Genomic DNA, 13,138 nt, shown 5'->3' on the forward strand with positions numbered 1-13,138 from the left:
CTTTATAGGGAACAGGAGAGAGCATCACTGTACCCGTATCTCACCCTCTCCTGCGTAAGCTATCCTAACCTAGTTAGCTCTACCTCCACTTCCACTCCCCCTTCCTCAATGCTCCTATTCATACTCATTTCCACCCTTATTGGATCCTCTCTGAAAGTGCCCATGCTGAGCCTTTCTGAAAATGGATCCATTTCCACTCAAGCAGCAAGTCTTCCTCCTCAGAGATGCTTCCCCTGAGTCCATTCACCTTCAGGTCAAGGTCAGCCTGCACTTGAGTTTGGACCCCAGCGCTGTCTATGATTCTTACATTTGTATGTCTTTGCCTCCTTTTCCCAGATGGATGATACAGCCCTCCAGGATAAATATATCTAAATCTATTTCTTCTACAATCCACTTAAGTCCACAGACTTTCACCCCTCAAAAGTTCACAGGCACTTTGGGGAGTTTGGTGCAGAGATGCTCTCCTCTGAGCTGACAACCTCTTCGTGCAGTGAATGCAGTGAGGCCCAGTACATGTGGCCCCAGGGACATAGACCCAGTCTTGCAGGGGCCTCAAAAGAGAACTTGGTGGAGCTGTACAAAGGGGAGTGTCTCCATTGGGGCCTCGATGCTCAGCTCAGTTCTGATGTTGTCGTAAATTAGCACAGGGCCTTGAGATACAGGTCTTCACTAAATGTGCAGGATGAATGAGAGCATGGGCCACACCAGTAGCCCCTTTAAGTATCTGTGTCTACAGCGAGCTCATTCCTACCATAAGCACCCCCAAGGCTGCAGGGTAGACTGTGTGTCCAGCCTTCCCAGCAGGGTTGAGCAGCCTCTCTCTCCCCAGAGTGGCATGTCCAGGTTCTCCTACCTGCACCAGTACACGCAGCGGGAGGACTTCGCCGTGGTCGTGCAGCCTTTCCTCCGGAACACTCTTGTCCCCCTGAATGAGGTAAGCTGCAGCTGTTTCTGGAGGCTCCACTGTGAAGGCCTTGTCTCTAGCGATGGGTATATATCTGTGCTATTTGTTTTTACCATCTGTTCCCAAGAGGGCTCCTAAGCCAAAGATGGCTTTCTCTACCTCTTTAAAATTTAGATGAGCTTGGAAAGAAAAAAAAATCAGTAATGACCAAGCCCCACAGTCATGGCACTGATATTAGCTGGATTGGGAGAGAATGGAGAGCTTAAAATTATCAAAAGTACCAACCTTCAGGGCAGAGATGTTGGAAGACAAGAGATGAAATGTAGGTGGATATACTTTATATCTGCCTTTTAAAAAAAATCCCAAACCAAGAAGACTTTTTTTCTTTTTCTTTATCTATATGTTATTATTCTTAAGTAGTTGCATGAAGGAGTTTCAATTAACATGCCTGTGAGTACAACACACCTTGATCAGTGTCATCACTTTCGTCTTTCTCCTCCATCACTGCCAACCTCACCCTCCCCTCAAGTTTCCTATTCCTAAATACATGGAATGTGGAATTTTACTCATCCATCAGGAAGAAAGATATTCTGTCATCTGCAGGGAAATGGATGGATGGATCTGGAAAAAATATATATATATTAAGTGAAGTAAGTCAGGCTCAGAGAGACAAAGGATGCATGTCTTCTCTCACATGTGGAAGTTAGATCCAAATTCTAAATACAGATGTAAACATGTGCAAGGTCATAGGCACATAGACACTCACATATTAAATATGGTTTAGGCAGGGGAGGATTCTAGTGGTGTAATTCCTTTGAACAGCTAACTTACAGTTTAAGGAATGATGGGTGAATACAGTCATAATATTCAATGTGTATTGCAAAAAGGAAAGATTTTCCAACTGAAGGCAGAATCGAAATGATAGAAGTGTGTGGGGCACCTGCTGGGAGGGACAGTGGGAGGTTGTGATGTCTCCATGGTTGGTAACCTCCGTGCCTCTGGTTCCAGCGAGGGAACATGGACCTTACCTTCTTCTCTGAAGACTGTGTCCACTTATCAGAGCGCGGTCACGCTGAGATGGCCATCGCTCTGTGGAACAACATGGTGAGTGACTGAGGACCTGGCTGGTTTGGGTCAGAGGAAGAAATCTAGGCAGACTGACTCTAAGTCCCACAATGACCAGTCTACTGACATAGCTCCTTTCTTCCCAAAGCCCAAAATGGCAGTATACTTTATATGTCCTCATGTACTTTGGTTGGGGAGTCGGGGGGTGGGAGGGGTGCGCGTGTACCTGCGCACACGCAATTTATTCTCTCAGCAAAGCCAGGTAACGTGAGAACATAGCTTTGCAATCAGATGAATTGAATGAAAGTACCAACTTTACCCACTTCGTAGGGATGTTGGGCAAATAATTTCTCCTGCCACCAATATCAACACCTATATCTGGTCACCTGTAAAAGTGACACAGAAATCTGAGATAATGTGTACCGAGCAGCCAGCGCAAGAATTTGTTTCAACAAATGTGAGTGTTGTAACCCTTCAGTACTCCAGTTTCAACACATCCCAACTACTGCTTCTATAAACATATAAAAGAGAGATCCAGATAGGCTGTTCTCCCAGGCTGAGATGTGTTCCAGGCCTTTCTGCTGGGGAGAAGTGACCTCATGAAATGAACACACAGCTCAGGAGCCACAGGGATACTTGATCTTGTGCCTCGGCTCTGCTCTTTGAGGCTGGCCACTCCCTTCTTCCCTATCAACTGCATTTGTAATGCTTGACCTGTTCTGGCCCCTATACCTGTATCCTCTTGCACAAATCAAACAAAAAACCTTCCTCATCCAATGGCTTCCTTTGATCTAGGCTCAGTGTGTAACCCAACGCCCATTCTGACTCACATGTTCCCTCATCTCTCCCATGGTGACGGAACAGTCTATACTCCTGCTCTTTTATTGCAGTTTCAAGTCCATGACATCTCTGCCAGCACCACTGTACAAATATTCCCATACTTGTCATCTTACCAACATGTCCAGTGCCTCTCTCAGCTGACTCACAATATTGACTTTCTCTCTAGCTACAGCCACCCCTGTCTCCTCTCCAGCAACCTCTTCCACTCAGAGCAGCATGTAAGCAGGTTTTATCCTTGACCTATTTAATTAGACTCAGCTTTCCTCCACTTGTTTTGCCCTGGGGGTTTCCTCCTGTTGACATCAGCCTTGAAGCCAGCATCAAAGAGATGAAAGAAGAAATGCTGAGAGCATCTTCTGGAAGGAAAAGTAGGCAGTAGCCATGTCTGGCGAGTAGGTAACCTTGCTTCTGGTCCCACCAAGGGGGCAGAGACCTTACCTTCTTCTTTGAAAACTCTGTCCTCTTGTCAATGGACATGAATCCAGATCTAAAAGCTTGGGTTTTTGCTCAAATCTAAACATGACCATCATACTCTTTCAGCCCAGGATTCTGAATTGCCACCAAAGTTTTGTTTGAGTTGCTTTCCACCCAATCCCGACTGTGTTTTTTTAAAAAACCAAGTTTGCATGATAGAAATCCCAATACCAGTTACATATCTTGTAGAGATTTTGTTTTGAAGGCCAGTCTCCTTCAGTAACATAGTCATGATTTCATTCCTTTTTAAATCCCACCCCCTCGAAGCATGAGAATCTAGTTTCCCTGTTATACCACTGCTCCTGCCCCAAGATGGCAGGGAAAGCTACATTTTCAAAAACAAAAACAAAAAGAGCCAGGAAAGCTAAGCCCTTGGGCCTATATTGCCAACCTGACCATCAATGTATAGGCTGAGTAGTATTCCAGACCTGATTAAAGAGGAAACCCCACCAGGCTTGATGGTTATAGGGATAACTGGGAAATGACTGTGTCCCTTGGTCCCTCTTTGTGTAATTAAGTGCCGCTCTAGCCTTCATTTCCAAAGCAGCTCAATAGTTCTTTTTATTTGCCAGGTGAGAGGTTTTGTTTCACAAACGCAGGATCAGCTATGAGAACAAAAGGTGAACACACTGCCAGGAGTTGGATTGTTAGCCAAACTGTCCACAGATCCCCCAACCATTTTCCCAAATTTAAAAAAAATAACAAAAACACAGAGAAGTAAAACAAAAATCGTCCATGAGCTTCTTATCCTATAATATAATTTAGGAAAAGAATTACAGAGTCCTGTGTTTTCATCCCAAACCGTATCAGACGTAAAGCTACAGCATTGTGCCAACTTTTCCAAATATTTCTTACTGGAATTTCACCCCTCAAGTCACATCAAATAAATAGGCTGTTAGAGCTGGAACACATCCAGAGGTCATTTAGCCAGAACATTCTGTAATGAAAATACAGAGACATGAAGCAATTTTCCCAGCATCACACAGCTGGTTAATGGCTCAAGAAGGACAAGAGTCCAGGTTTTCTACGTCTTGTCCTGGCCACAACCCCAACCTTCCTTCTGCCCCCAACCTGATAAGCACATATATAGCTCGTGAATTCATGTCTCATAATTAGAGTCCTATGACATAGTGTCTGCAGGCTTTGGCGGATGTTCCCAGGGTCCCCTACCAGGAACAACACAATAAACTGCTTCATCTCTCACCTCTCTCCTCTTAATAGTTCCCACCTCCTTCCCTGGAGACTGGTGTAAAAGTGAAGCCAGACACATAAGCATCATCAGGACCTCTTTTCTTCTTCTTTTGTCTCTGTTGTTTGGTTTGAATCACTAGGATTTTGAACTCCCCTTCTCCTCTTTTTTCTTCTCTTCTTCCTCCTCTTTCTTCTCCTCTCCCTCCCCCCCCCCCTTTCTCTCTCTCTGCAGCTCCTGGGGCTTGAGCTCTGGGCCTAGGTGCTATTCCTAAACTTTTAATTTTATTGTTAAGTAGATGTACAAAGAGGTTACAATTCTATAAGTCAGGTTATGAGTACAATGCATGTTAATCAATGTTACCCCATTCTTCTCCATCCATCTGAGATCTTTTTGTTCAAGGCTAGCACTCTACCACTTGAGCCACAGCCCCACTTCTGGTTTTTTGCTGACAAGAATCTCATGGACTTTTCTGCCTGAGCTGGCTTTAAACCTTGATCCTCAGATCTTAGCCTCCTGAGTACCTAGGATTATAGGCATGTGCCACCAGCACCTGGCTTGTCTTCTTATAAAATATTTTCCTTTTCTTGTTGAGACTTCTTTCTCTACTAGTGCATGACATCTCTTCTTCTTTAGAAACCCCAACTAATAGTTCCCACTTCTAGTTGCCATCATCCCTGTCCCCAGTCCTATAGCCCTTAGAACAGAAATTCTTATTTCTGACTACAAATTAGTATCATCTGGAGACTTTGAAAAATGAGTGCCTACAACAACTTTGGAAGACACTTTGGCATATCTAATAATGCTGAATGTTGGTATTTCTTGAGACCCAACAATTTTACTGCTGGCTATATCCCCAACAGAAAAGTACACATATATTCACCAAAAGATACATACAGCGACACTATTTATAATACTCCCAAACTGGAACCTCACCATGCTCCCAACAACATAATGCTGCATCCCTACCACTTTATGCCATGAGAATTTGCAACCTCAACAATATGCAAATAAACAGATATGCACATACATTTCAAAAGCAAGCATCTTGTCATCTAGTGTTAGAAGTCAGCATGAAGGTCTTTCTTCCTGGGAGTGAATGTTCTGGAAAAAAAGGCAGAGAGGTGGGGCTGGGAAGGTGGCTTAGTGATTGAGTGTTTGCCTTGCATGCATGAGGCCCTGGGTTCGATTCCTCAGCACCACATAAGCAGAAAAAGCCGGAAGTGGTGCTGTGGCTCAAGTGGTAGAGTGCTAGCCTTGAGCTGAAGAGCTGAGGGACAGCGCCTAGGCCCGGAGTTCAGGCCCCATGACCGACAAAAAAAAAAAAAGGCAGAGAGGTGCTTTTAAGTAGTGACTAGGCTTATCCCCTGAGATTTTGACAATTATTCTGAGTAGATCTTAGATTTTTTTTTAAGAAAACTTTTTAGATGATTCTAATGGCAAGGTTTATGAACCACTGCCTTATCTGTCCTCCACAAGGTAACTGAAAAATCTCCATATAAGAAAACCTAGCCAGGCTCTTTTTCTCTCTCCTCTCTTTTTTCTCTCTGTTCGTTTCTAGCTCTTGCTGCTCTTTTCTTGCTCTCTCTGTTCTATTCTAGCTCACTCTCTGTTCTTTTCTTGCTCTCTAGCTCACTCTCTGTTCTTTTCTTGCTCTCTCTCTTTCCCAGCCACGTGGAGTGCCAACCTTGCCTGGTCCCAGCAGGTCTACCCCTTACCTGAATACCACGTGAGTGCTACTGTTCTTACCCCTCTCTCTGCTCTTTTCTCTCTTTCCTCTCTTCCCAGCTCTCTCTCATTCCCAGGCCTTTCCCAGCCACGTGGAGTGCCACCCTTGCCTGGTCCCAGCAGGTCTACTGAATAAACCCCTTATCTGAAAAAAAAAAAAAAAAAAAAAAAAAAAAAAAAAGAAAACCTAGCCAGGCATTAGTGGCTCATACCTATAGTCCTAGCTACTCAGGAGGTTGAGATCTGAGGATCGTGTTTTGAAGCTAGCCCAAGCAGGAAAGTCCATGAGAGTCTTATCTCCAATAAACTACTCAAAAAAACCCAGAAGTGGTGCTGTGGCTCTAGTGGTAGAGCACTAGTCTTGAGCAAAATAAGCTCAGGGCCACTGTCCAGGCCCAGAGTTCAAGCCCCAGGACTGGCAAAAAAAAAAGGAAAGAAAGAAAGACAGAAGAAAGAAAGAAAGAAAGAACGAAAGAAAGAAAGGAAGGAAGGAAGGAAAGAAAAGAAAGAAAGAAAGAGAGAGAAAAGAAAGAAAGAAAGAGGGAAGGAGGGAGGAAGGAAGGAAGGAAGAAGGGAGGGAGGGAGGGAAGGAGGGAGGGAAGGAAGAAAGGAAGGAAGGAAGGAAGGAAGGAAGGAAAGAAGGAAGGAAGGAAGGAAGGAAGGAAGTGACTTGAGGGGTGAAATTCCCGTAAGAAATATTTGGAAAAGTTGGCACGATGCTGTAGCTTTACATCTGATACGGTTTGGGATGAAAACACAAGAAGGAAGGAAGGAAGGAAGAAGGAAGGAAGGAAGGAAGGAAGGCAGGCAGGCTGGGTGCCCATGGCTCATGCCTGTAATCCTAGCCACTCAGGAGGCTGAGATCTGAAGCCAGCCTGGGCAGGAAAGCCCAGGAGACTCTTATCTCCAATTAACCACCAGAAAAACTGGAAGTGGTAGCTGTGACTTAAGTGGTAGAGCGCTTGCCTTGAGCTGAAGAGCTGAGGGACAGTGCCCAGGCCCAGAGTTCAAGCCCCACAACCGACAAAAAAAAAAAAAAATCAAGTGAGGATGGATGTAAAGTAATGGTAGGAGGCAGGGAGTCTACACTGAAGACATGACATGTGAACTGAAACCTAGATATTGAGAGGTTTCCAGGAAGGCAGAAATCTGGGGTCTCATGTCCCAGGGAGAACTAGGACCCAAGTGGGCCTGGGGTCAGGAATGAACTTCAAGTTCATATCTAAGGAGTTTCCAGGCCAGTGTGACTGGAAACAAATGAACAGATCAGAGAGGCAGGCAGGGGCCAGCTGATCTCAAACAGGAGCAACATGCTCTGTCATTATCCTCTGGCTGCTGTGTAAATAGAAGGAGAGTGGGAGGCTGCTCTCATCCAGGTGAGAATCAAAAGTGCTTGAGATCAAGGTCATGGCAGTTGAGGAGAGTCATGGTCATTTAGGATGTGTTTGGAACTGGATGATGGATAAGAGAAAACAGAAACAAAGGATAGTTATTTGGAATCTAAGAAACTAAGTAGATGGTTGATAGTTGATGGTTGATGGGTAGAAAAGTCGGGTTCTATTTTGAACACAAGGCATAGGAGCTGTCTTCCAGACAGCCACACACAGGCATTGGGTAAGCTGTTATATAGGGTCAAGGTCAGTCTGGAGATTTTTAAGAGGGTTATTAGCATTCATAAAGTATTCCTAACCATGGGACTTACTGAGAGCTGACCCTAAGGCATTTGTTCCCACTTGGACATGGCTCAGAGAGTGGAGTGGTGAAGAAATGCGGAGGACTGTCATGGTGTAGTGGAGAGAGCTTTGACAAATTCTACTGAGAAGCCAGACAAGATGAAGACAAAAAAAACTTTAAAAACACTGAATCTGGCCACACGGAGGTTGTTGGTGACCTTGACCATTGCTGCTGTCACATGATGGCGGCCATAGTCCTATCCATACCAATTAGAATGAGCAGGTGAGGGACTAGGAGGTTGGAAATGGCAGCCGGTAACTATAGAAAACTTGGAGAAAGTCATATGGAGCCGTAGCTAAGGAAGCAGAAGGACTCTAAAGCAAGGAGAGGGAAGGTGGAAGAGATGAGGTTGCAGTAGGCATGAGTTGATAGAGCCATAAAGAAGGAGAAATTGATATACTCATCAAATGTACAGATCACAGACTTCCTGGGTACCACTTAGTTCCTGGTACATCCCTGAGAATCAGCCAACTTGTCCTTAGCCCTCATTCGGTTCCTGAGTCATTCTATTACACTAGAACTCAGCTATGTGTTTTTAGATCTAAGAAAGTGAAAATATTTCTGTCTTAAAGGTAAGCCATCTCTGGCTCACACATGCTGTGCTGTTAACCTCTCCCTTTATGTTCATGACAACCATATGTTGACTCTTCAGGACACTAACACGTCTCCAACCTTAGGGAAGGTGCCTGACTGGCACTGCCCAGTCATTGTCGGCAGACCAGAACCCTGCAAGAATACAATCACCATGATGTCTCCCAGACTGAGAGCCACCCTCTCTCCTCTAATGGTGTTACCAAGGAATGGCTAGGAAAGGCATTAAGACAGCAGTGAGGTTATGAGCAGGGTGTGCTCAGCAGTATATATGGAGTACTAAGATTTCCCTCATTGGCTGTCCCTGGTGGCCAGACAGGAAGCATCTTACATGATGGGTACAAGTTTGATGCTCAGGACAGAACCTGTGGCTAGGTAAGTGCCAGGTCTGCTCTTCCTGGCTGTTCCCTGGGGATAGGCTGCTGGCTAAAGATTCAGGGATGGGGAGGAGCAGCTTCTCATTTATTCACAGGGGGTCCTAAGGTGGAAAGTATTTAGCAGAACCCCACAGAACCACAGTTGTCCCCAGGGATATTTTGAGTAAATGTTTTCATCTATGTGACAACCACATAAAATAGTTCAAGTGAGAAAATTCCAATTTCTTCAAGTTGGCAAGCCAACTGTAGTAAGGATGTCATGGTAACCAATATGTTTTCGAAGTTCTCCTGAAATTGACTCGCTCCACACACTTGGACAAGTTGGTAAATATGATTATCACCATTTTATCAAATTGAAAATACAGTGTCTGCAATCACAGCCACCCACGAGGGAAAACAGGCAATGAGCATTCTTGGTCCCAACTCTTGCAGAAACTCACTGTGGACTCTGGATTGGTCAATCTCTCCTGAGCCTTTGTTTCCCCACTGATAAATCCAGGGGGCTTCCACTCAGAGTCCTACCCAGCCAGGACAGACTCCTCATTGTGTGGGTCCAAAGTCAGGTCCAACTCTGGCTATAATGCTGGCCTAGCCACAGGACTCACTACACTTCCGGTTTCATCCTTTCTTTCCAAAGGGAAGAAATCCACGTGAGCCACCTCTTCTGACAAAGAAATCAAGCTGTCTTTATTTTCTTTAATCTAGCTGGAACCAGTGGGCCAAAAGACAACCTCCAACAACTTCACCTACAGCCGAGCCAAACTGAAGTGCCCATCTCCTGTGAGTGAACACCCCACCTGTCCTGGATGAATGCCTGGGGGAGAGGGAGGTATTCAGCCACCTGAAGGCATACCTAAATGTACCGTTGCTTACTGCCACTGATCTTAAGTCTCCCCTCTCCATATTGCCACAGAGTAGGGAAGGGAGAAGAGTCAAGGAGAGAGGCAGGTTGGTAAGCATTGGCCAAGTGCCTTAAACCACTCAGAACTTCTAAGGAGTCTTGTAACCTTAAGTTTTAACTCCTATATGCAAGGTCCCCCCCCCCCCACTTACTGGGCATTTTACTAAGGGCTGGTGATTGGAAGATGCCTTCTGCCCTCACCTGGACCACTACAAAGTGTCTACTGTCTCTCTAGCAATCCTTTATGTTTCCCCATCATCCTGTACTTGCTGCCAGACAACGCCAGTCTGGCCAAGGCTGTTGAAATTCTTCCTTGGCCCCCTTTGCCTTCAGCCCTCCTGCTATTATACACTCTACACTACTGGCAAATGAAGCCACATCTCAGAGGAGCCCGTTTTCCCATGTCATGTGTGCGTATGTGTCTGTACTAGGACCTTGAACTCAGAGCCTTGAAGTCAGGGCTTCAGGTTCTCACTTGGATTTTTTTTTTTGGCTCATGGCTGGTGCTCTACCACTTGAGCAAAACTGGCTTTTTGCTTACTAGGGATAAGTTTCAGATTTGTCTTCTAGTGCTGGCTCCAAACTACAATCCTCAGGTCTCAGCCTCCTGAGTGGCTAGGGTTATAGGCATGAACCTCTAGTCCCTGGCTCCTTGTCAGTGTTTTTACTTCTGCCATCTGCCCCTTGCAGCTCACCCTCATCTCTGCCTATGAGAACAGTTATCTCTTTCTGGGCACTACACTGCCTTCCTTAGCTATGGTTCCATCATGTTTATTCTACAGTTCCTATCCCCTGCCACACCTACGTTGCTCTCCCTTTTCTGCTTACATCTATTCTCCTTTGACGTGATTGCTTCTATGCCTGTCTTATCTCCCTCCTGGGCAATTAACACAGACTTTCATCTCAGCCCTCAAGTGCTTATCACAGTTCCTGGCCTCAGCCCCACAGAGCAGCTACTTATCAGTGTCCACTGAAAGAGACAGAACAAAAGGACCTCATGAGGGCAACCTAGATGTCTCCCCTCCTGGCCTTCTCTCATTGGGTTCTTTAAGCCACCATAAAGCCAGTGGTCCTACCTCATCAACCTTCCCTGATCCCTGGGCAGTCTTGAACAGGAGGCTGAGAATAGCTATCCAGAAGTGACCCAGAAGTGCTGGGTCCCTAGGACTCTTTTCCAATAATGATCCCCTGACAGTTCCTTATCTCCCAAGATTTGATAGGAAAGGAGCTATTGGTGAGAAATCAAAAGGTGGGTATTGCTGGTTATTAGCCACTTGAGAGACCTCTTCTGTCCTCACACAGAAGGTCCTGGCATAGTGTAAATGGAGGAGAATTACAATAGGAAGAGAGCTGTGAAGATGTATTGTTCCCTCTCAGTGATGGAGACTTAGGTAGATGGATGGGTCGATGGATCTTCTTAACCTCTCTCTCCTCTTCCTTCCTCCCCAGGATAGCCCTTTCTTCTACACCCTTCGGAATAGCAGGCTACTCCCAGACCAGTCTGAAGCCTTCAACTGGCTCTACTGGGCCCTGCCAACTGTAGCAATAGGTGGCCTGGTCCTGGGTATCCTCACAGTGACAGTGTGGAAAAGAGTTCGCCAAAGGGAAAATTCTCCAACAGGCCAGAGCACTGCCCGCTTCTAGGCCCCAGTGAACTGATCCTCATTCGATTTCCCAGCCACACACTCCTGACCAGCCCTAGCCATCACAGATGGCCTTGCTTCCACACCTGGTGACATCAGCAGCCAGAGGAACTGTCATGACTTCTTGGGACCAAAGCTGCTTCTAGGCCTGTGCTCCAAGAATTGGTTAAAGTTCAAGAAAGGTCAGAGCTGTTCTGTTCTTGGCTCCTCATACTTGCAGTCCTCACCCCTCCATTTGTTGAGTGCACAGATGTAGGAGCCAGAGCCTGTCTGGTCCTGCATCTCATGCAGAGCTGCCCAAGTGCCCAGAGCCCACACCAGCCCATCTCAGCCCTGAGACAACCCACAGTTGAAAGGGAAAGACAAACACTACACCAAGGACTAGATGGAATTTTGGAGCTGGCTAGCCCTTTGTGCAATTCAACCATTTCATCGCCCATTTTGTTTGGTGCCCGGGACAATGGAGAGCATTGTGTTCCTTGCAGGCTATGCATGTCACAGCCTGGCTGAGAAGACAACTTCTTTAAAAGAAAAAAAAACAAAAAACAAGAGGCTACACCATAGCATTCAGTTAAGACCTGGCTGTCTATAAGAAGATGGGTCTGTTTTGGAAATGGTAAGAAACTGCTTGGGAAAAGCTTCACTAAAAGAGAGCAATTTTGACCTGGGATATGAATATATCATATTCCTTCAACCTGATTTTCTTAATGCTAAATTTAGGCAATAATTCCTGGCTGTACAGTAGCAGGTTTCTGAGAGAAAGCTAGAAAGAGTCTGAAAATATAATCTACTTCCCAGAGAGCCGTGTTAGGAGCAAGGCCAGAGATTCTCATTTCTGCTCTATACAAAACACCCTGGAGGAAGCAATGAAATGTTCTGGAAATGGGGACAGTATTTGGCACTGATACATTTGTTTCCAATTAGTCGACTGTATTCCATGTAAATTTCACTTTAATAAAAACAAACAAGACATCATCCCTTTTTCTTTCTTTTTTTCTTTTTTTTTTTTTGTCAGTTTCTTTTTTAAACTCAGGACCTGTGTGCTGTCTGAGCTCTTTTGCTCAAGGCTAACACTCTACCATTTTGAACCACAGTGTTACTTTCAGTTTTCTGGTGGTTAATTAGAGATTAAAAAGTCTCATGACTTTCCTGCCCACACTGGCTTTAAACTGTGATACTCAGACCTCAGCCTCCTGAGGTAGCGTGAGCCACAAGAACCTGGCTCCATCTGTTTGTCTCTCTTGGCCCCAAAGCCTACAGTGACCAAGAACCCGAGTTAGAATCCCCAGAGGGTTATTAAATCCCTGCACCAACATCATTCCACCAAAATTCCACATTTGTAAAACTCAAATAAGTATATCCATTTTGCTGATCTCACAGCACTTTTGAAAAATTGAGAAACTGATTAGGAGTGCTCTGTCTCTCTAAAATACTATACAAATTAAAATGGATCATTTTCTTCTATGAAGGGCTGGGACAGGGCCTAGCCTGTTGGGGGAGGGGGGGAGGGAGGAAGATCTAGAGATAGGTCTGGGAGATTGGGCAGGAGCCGATGGATGAGATTCTGTTTCCTCTTGTGAGGCTTTACCATCTTAGTTATTTTATGGAAAGATAGAGTTACCAAAACTGTTTCAGTGTCCTGGGCTTCACATTGTTTTGATAAATGTTAGACACAGCATACTTTCCCTTACT

General features: G+C 45.3%; 1 protein-coding gene across 1 annotated transcript in view; it reads left to right on the top strand.

The window, feature by feature from the left end:
* Positions 1-12,411, top strand: part of Plb1 (phospholipase B1) — an 89,545-nt gene extending 77,134 nt beyond the window's left edge. The window contains exons 42-45 of the mRNA XM_070025290.1: positions 830-934; positions 1,913-2,008; positions 9,608-9,682; positions 11,253-12,411. Coding sequence (XP_069881391.1) covers positions 830-934; positions 1,913-2,008; positions 9,608-9,682; positions 11,253-11,447 — 471 coding nt within the window. The 3' untranslated portion in view covers positions 11,448-12,411. The remainder of the gene's footprint in view (positions 1-829; positions 935-1,912; positions 2,009-9,607; positions 9,683-11,252) is intronic.
* Positions 12,412-13,138: the final 727 nt, after the last annotated feature.

This window comes from Dipodomys merriami, unplaced genomic scaffold (genome assembly GCF_024711535.1).
Source record: "Dipodomys merriami isolate MVZ:Mamm:240054 unplaced genomic scaffold, mDipMer1.0.p SCAF_17, whole genome shotgun sequence".
Lineage (NCBI taxonomy): Eukaryota > Metazoa > Chordata > Mammalia > Rodentia > Heteromyidae > Dipodomys > Dipodomys merriami.